This window comes from Pinus tabuliformis, chromosome 2_2 (assembly GCF_031772625.1).
Source record: "Pinus tabuliformis cultivar Carrire ecotype Pingquan chromosome 2_2, CPIR1, whole genome shotgun sequence".
Lineage (NCBI taxonomy): Eukaryota > Viridiplantae > Streptophyta > Pinopsida > Pinales > Pinaceae > Pinus > Pinus tabuliformis.
In genome coordinates, this window is record NC_142300.1 from 465,064,375 (window position 1) to 465,071,209 (window position 6,835).

A 6,835-nucleotide genomic window follows, 5' to 3' on the forward strand; every position below is an offset into this window, starting at 1 on the left:
GTAATTCTTTTATTTTAGTAATAGAACTTATAGCAGTGGTTGATATACATTCCACATTATTTGCAGTGGATGGATGACGTATGCTTAGATACGTGGGGGTTTATTTTCATCTTCAGTTACATCTTTGTTTATTTCAATTCAATGAATTCACATATTTATGTGTAGATGTAGAAGGCTTGTGGAGGAACACTGGTGAAGATGTTGAATTTTATAGATGAAAAATATTGTCAAATTAATCTTGAAGGATTTTCATTTAAGGTATTTATCAGTTATTCCACACTTAACTCTACTTTGAGATTCCCTAAAGAATCTGTGATCTATTTATAAATGAAAAATAGAAATTTGTTATGGAATCTTAAAGAAAAAAAAATCTAATATCATTACTTTAATAGATCTATTTTTTTAATTATCTTAACTTAAACAAAATCCTAAATTTCTTTTTTCCACTTAGAATTTAATTGTAAATAGCATTCTTTTTACTTTGATTATGTTTTGCATAATTTGTCACTTAATAAATGACTTCATTAATTTTAGGCTACCATTTTTTTTTCCATTTGTTATACTAACACAATCATACAATTAAGAGTAAACACTTCTAAAAACAAAAATATATATACAAATTTTAAAAATTTAAATTATTTAATAAAAATAAATTTGATTGAAAATAAAATATAAAAATAATATAATTTCATTAATTAGATTTTCATTTTTCCATAAACTTTTCATTATGAAAGATCAACATCAATATATGCCCTTCTCATATTAAGAAGAGCCCTTCAAAATTGATCCATGCACATACATCGCTACATTTGTTCGATTGACTAAAGTTAGCCCTGTTTTCCTTTTTTTGGGTTATAAGCCATTTATTTTAAATTTAATCGAAATAGCATGTGCGTATTCATGTAATGATCATTAAGGAAAGATAATATTTTCCTACATGATAATCATTAGACATGCAAATCGTTTAATTTAATCGAAATAGCATGTGTGTATTCATGTAATGATCATTAAGGAAAGATAATATTTTCCTACATGATAATCATTAGACATGCAAATCGTTTAATTTAATCGAAATAGCATGTGTGTATTCATGTAATGATCATTAACGAAAGAATATTTTCATATAATCATGACACATGCAAATCGTTTTACAATTAAAAACTATTCTGAAATTATTGAAAACGGCATAAATAACCTAATATTTTAATGTAATCAGTATTCACGCCGATTGTCTTCGCACGACTTATTACAAAGTAGTCTAATCAGTCAAAGAACTGAAATGGACTATGAGAGAGATAGATATCTAAAATCAATGGACTGTTTTATCGGCGAGAATAAAAAAATTCCGTCATCCCTTCACCGACGGAAAAATCTGATCAACGGCGATCAAACAATTGGGATCAAAATCCTTTTAATGAAGGAAGCAAATGAAGGAGAAAAGCACCGGTATCGAGGCAGTAGAACTTAGCACAGAGGAAGATCGCTAGGAGGTGCCTCGAGACTCAAAAGTTCGTCAGGTCCATTGTTTACCACAAAAACCGTTGCCAATCCCCATGTTATGTGCACATCCAAGTGGCAGTGCATCAGCCAAGCTCCTGCAATACACATTCACCATTACTAATATGCACAAAGCATTCAGGCCAATTCAGAATCAGAGACAACAGAAAAAGAAAGTGTAATACAGCGAAACAAATGCTCACCAGGATTGTCAGCAACGAATCTTATTGCAGCCCAGCCATTGACTGGAACGTTCACAGTGTTGCGCATAGGAGGATCCACCAGGTTGAATTTCTGAGGATCTGTTTGAGAATTATAATTCCCAAAGCCTGCTCCCACGATGTAAAAGTCATAACCATGGAGATGGATAGGATGGCTTTCAGCCGCAAATATATTCGTTCCCTGAAGAATTACTTGCACCGTTGAGTTATACATAAGGACTTTCGCTCTGGTGTCTTTCACTGGGGACCAGAGGGCTCTGCTTATGTTCTGAGCAGTATAATCAAATTGAACGGGAGGGTTATCGGGGAAGTCCGTCGTGAATACTCCTTTCTTTCCAAGTTGCTGAGCTTGAAGGATTGAAAACGACGTTGGCAACACAAATGATATGTTATTCATGCTTGCCGCAAATCTGGATCCATTGGGACCTCCACAAGACTGTCCTGGACAGTTGATCAATCCTAGACCGATAGTGTAGAACAAATTTTCATCCACGGTCTGAGGAACGAAGGCTGGATGGTCTTGTGAGGCCAAGCTTCTGAGACGATCAGCGAAGCTGGTCACAGTCTGCGTGTCGTTATAAAATGGAAGATTAGGCATGGCTGGAGTCGATGTGGTAGAGCCTCCCTCGTATTCTAAAATGGCAGTGGTAGTCGTGTTATCGAAGGGAACTCCTTGCCCACTGGAATATGCACGAGCAGCCATGTAGTATCTACCTATACCCTGATCAGCAGTGAGAAGTACGTCTGTGGTTTGCCCCGGACCGAGCATAATAACATTGGTCTGCAGAGGCTTGGTATATGAAGCATCCACAGCCACAACGGTCATTGTGTGGTTTGCTACCGAGAAGAATAGGTCAGTATTCATTGCAGCATTGATGATGCGTAGAAAATTGGTTTCCCCAGCCTTCACCGAAGCAACAAAGGTGTCTGCACACATTACTTGCCATTAGTAGATCATTTTCCAGCTCCAAATTCGCAAATAGCCGAGAGATTTTCAATCTATAAGATGCATTAATTGATCGAAAAGCGTACCTGAATTGGAACATGGGTATAGGGCTCCTGGTTGTCCATTTATAGTAAAAGCATCTGAAACGTTTGGGGCAGCTCCTGTTCTCGTAGCTTGGTTCACAACGTCGATAGGATTCCTATTCCACCATTCTCCTGTGAATGCAAACGGGGTTTAAATATTTCCATCCCACTAGGAGTTGAAAGTGAATCAAGCACCAGAGAATATTTGTTCAAAGAACACAGAAAATATAATCATTGTAACGTACCTAGAACAATAGGAATCTCGCGATCGGGCCAGGCAAATGGATAATTGGTTCCCGGCCTTGGAGAGATGATCAAGGCTCCATAGACAGTAGCTCGAAGCCATGAACTGTGTGCATGCCACCAGAGGGTACCCTCTTGACCAGTGATGGTGAATCTATATGTGTAACTCCCTCCTGGGCGAATGGGGCATTGGGTTACAAATTCAGGCCCATCAGCCCACCCTGTGCGGAATTGGCGAATTCCATGCCTGCATGCGAAAACAAGTATGCACTCCAACTGTTCATGTCTTTCCAGATATACATCTAGAGATACTAAAATAATGTTTACATTGGCATTTATCAAGATTAAAATGCTATAATATTAAACAACCGATTCAGCAGAATTCGGAACGCACCAGTGAATAGTAGCATTGTATTGCGCTTTGTTGTACACTTTGACTATAAGGGTGTCCCCGTTAGTAACATGGAGCGTTGGACCTGGGAACTGTCCGTTGACTGTGATTATATTATGCGTTCCACAAAGCTTCTTGACAGTCGTAGATTGAAGCTGAATTTTCAGAGAAAGCTAGTTAGTATTAGGTTAAAAATATGTTATGAACCATGACATTCAAGGCATGTTAATCAATTACTAAACCAAAAAGAGATTACAACACTTAAAATAAACGATAAGGACAAAACTTCGCAATTAATAGAGAAAGTAAGTTATTGAAGTTAAGAAAACGTACAACGAATGTGTGTCTCTGTATCGTAGCAGAGGCCATGACTGTCAAGAAGGTCAGGCATACGACCATCTGAACAAATCTGGCTGCAAATTGTCGTGTGAAAACATGTTGATTAAACGCCTCCATGGAAGATAGATTTTTCTAGTTAAATCTATCCAACACCAGAAGAGCCAGCAGAATATGTGATGAGCTCTATATATCCAAGTATTGGCAAGAGCACAATTTCAGTGCAAAGCTACTAATCCTTTATAATGCACCTTTTCGACTTCAGCTTCGAATTGCACAAAGCACTAGTCCCGACAGATAGAGAGGAAGGATGAATAAACAACATAGAAGACATGGATTACAAAGAACCGTGATGAGGTATTTATAGATGCAAATTGTGAAGTGGCCATTCATCTCTCAGTCTAATCGAATCTATGTTGAAGTGGTTAATGGTTGTTGAAGTTAGGCATTGAATTCGAGAGAGGAGTATACATGTATCCCACTTAGGAGGAAGGTACAGTAAAGCAGTTGAGCTGCACCAGGACAATTCTCGCTCCGTGCTCACCTAATGTCGGCCCTCCAACCAAGAATTAATCAATCCTCCTGTCTTGTCAAGTCTAACACCACACAATTATTCTGTCCAGCACCATTAACTTCCTGATGTCGCGGCGTCCAGGCAAGAATTATTCAATCCTACTCTGTTGTTGAGTCAATCACCATATAGTTGTTCATTTCAGCAACGTTAACTAAATGCGATTGGCTGTCATGCATAACAAAAATTTCATTTTCAGACTAGGAAGAGAGGTGACGGTGAGACTTCCCAATTAGGAAAATTTTAATAATTCGGACGAATACATTAGGTCGTCTGTGCTTATGCAATTTAACAACCACTCCAGCGAGAGGTGACGATGAAACTGAAAGTTCCCTGTCAGAAATTTCTTTTAATAAATTCGAGGAATAGACCATGTCTAAATGGACGATATATTAGTTCGTCGGCGCTTACGGAATATACAATTGATCTGGGTACTTTACAGATCTTGCTTCGGCGTGAAGGCCGGCTTTTGACTTTCTTTAAGGAAGTGTAACGCAAGAGATTCGTCGTTCCTTCCCGGATATCGTTTTCAGCCATGACGTTGTGAAACACGACAGTTGCAAAAAGTCCATACTGCAACCAACATATAAGATCCTGGATATCAATCTACATTTATTGCATCCAGAACACTAAAGTCATGTTTGAAAATCTTTATTCTGACCATTACATTATTATTTTAATCAAAATTATTGGCGAGCCTCTTATTTTTCTGAAAATTTTGTATTTTAACTAAACGGCATTCAACGATCATCACATTTATTCACTTTAAAAATTGTATTTTAACCAAAAGAAAATCAACCACCTCATTTTTCTGCTTCAATTTTTTAAAATGTATTAAAATAACAGAGGGGGAAGCGAAAATATTTGAAGTCAACGCTGGTTTTTGAATATTGCTTCTCTGCGAAGACATGAAGGAAGAGGAAGTTCACATAGTGAAATAAATATTAATATAATACTCATATATAAACCTTACACGGAAGGATGGTGAAATTCAGATAGTGAAATAAATATTATTATAGCATTGTGATATGTTTTATTAGTAGTCCTCGGCTATGAATATATAAATAGTCTTTCGGATTAGTTTCAAATGCATACATTTTAAAGCTAATGATGACACGTCTTGGATCATTGGGAAACACATTTTAAGCATTTAAGTCCCTGGCCGGAGGAAGGGAAACTTAGGTTGATTAATAGCTTAGTGAATAAAATGCTACCTATATTTAATAATGTTTAAGCTTTACTTTGATCGCATTAAAATTTTCAAGTAGGTTTACATTTGAGAGAATTATAATTGGCAGAACCATAAATATGGTTGATATACCTTAATTGATATCATTTTTATATGTTGATAAAAATTGGAAAATTTTGTGAATGTGTATATATCAATTATATTAGTAAGTAAATAATAAGGGTCGATGATTTTGAGGAGGTTGATTATGTTTAAATTTATATTAATATTACAAAAATATTAAAATTGACCATGGTTAAAAAAAAATTATTATTGAACCTATTCAACTATACAAATTTTGATTCATCATTTTCAATATATTCAACTATAAAAATATAGTTTGACTATATTCAACCATGAAAACTTGAGTGATCAAGAAACAATTAGAAAAGAAATTAATAATTCCGCCGAATACATTAGTTCGTAGGCGCTTACGCAATATGACTATTTATCTGGGTGCTTTACAGATCTTGCTTGGGCGTGAAGACTTCCTTTTGACTTTCGTTAACGAAGTGCAACGAGGGAGATTCGTTGTTCCTTCCCAGATAACGTTTTCAGCCATGGCGTTGCTTTCATCCACGTCGTCATGAAACACGACAGTTGCAAAAGTTGATACTACAGCCTACCTATAAGATCCTTACATTGGATATCAATCTACATTACTTCCATCCAAAACACTAGTCATGTTTGAAACTTTTTATACTGACCATGACATTAAAATTTTATTTTAATCAAAATCATTGGCGACCCTCTTATTTTTCTGAAAAAGTTGTAATTTAACTCGACGCATTCAACGATCATCTCATTTATTCAATTTAAAATTTGTATTTTAACCGAAAGAAAATCAACGACAATCTCATATTTCTGCTTCAAAATTTTAAAATATACTAAAGTAAGTAACAGCTACCAAATACAACCGAATCAGAGAAAAAATTACGTAAAAGAGTTAGCTTTCGAATAACGCAATAAAAAATAGATTCAGGATAGTTAGGTGGATAAATGAAAACTCATGGTTTATACTTTATGATACCGATTTGTTAATTTGTATTTCTGGATTGACTTTTAAACAAAAATATATGGCGGGGTAGCAAGTAAAATGGAAATCACTAATGAGTCTAGAAATTTTTTCAGTTTTCAATTTCAATATAGTTTTAATGGTTTAACAAGTTGAGATAACAAGGAAAGAAAAACGATCTCTAAATTGAGCAAATATTTATAAAAGCTAATTAATTTTTGTATATATTTATATTTAAAATTGATTTTTTATATATATATATGTGTGTGTCGTCGCTGTAACCACTCTCCAAAATTTTTCCTTA

General features: G+C 35.3%; 1 protein-coding gene across 1 annotated transcript; it reads right to left on the bottom strand.

The window, feature by feature from the left end:
- Window positions 1-672: 672 nt before the first annotated feature.
- On the bottom strand, window positions 673-4,255 carry LOC149193321 (laccase-12-like). Its single transcript, XM_089404829.1, has 6 exons — window positions 3,715-4,255; window positions 3,385-3,536; window positions 2,993-3,237; window positions 2,751-2,879; window positions 1,701-2,645; window positions 673-1,595 (listed from the first exon to the last, which is right to left on the bottom strand). Exons 1-6 carry the CDS (start codon window positions 3,835-3,837, stop codon window positions 1,465-1,467), a joined length of 1,725 nt encoding a protein of 574 aa, XP_089260955.1. The 5' UTR covers window positions 3,838-4,255; the 3' UTR covers window positions 673-1,464.
- Between the last annotated feature and the right edge of the window lie 2,580 nt (window positions 4,256-6,835).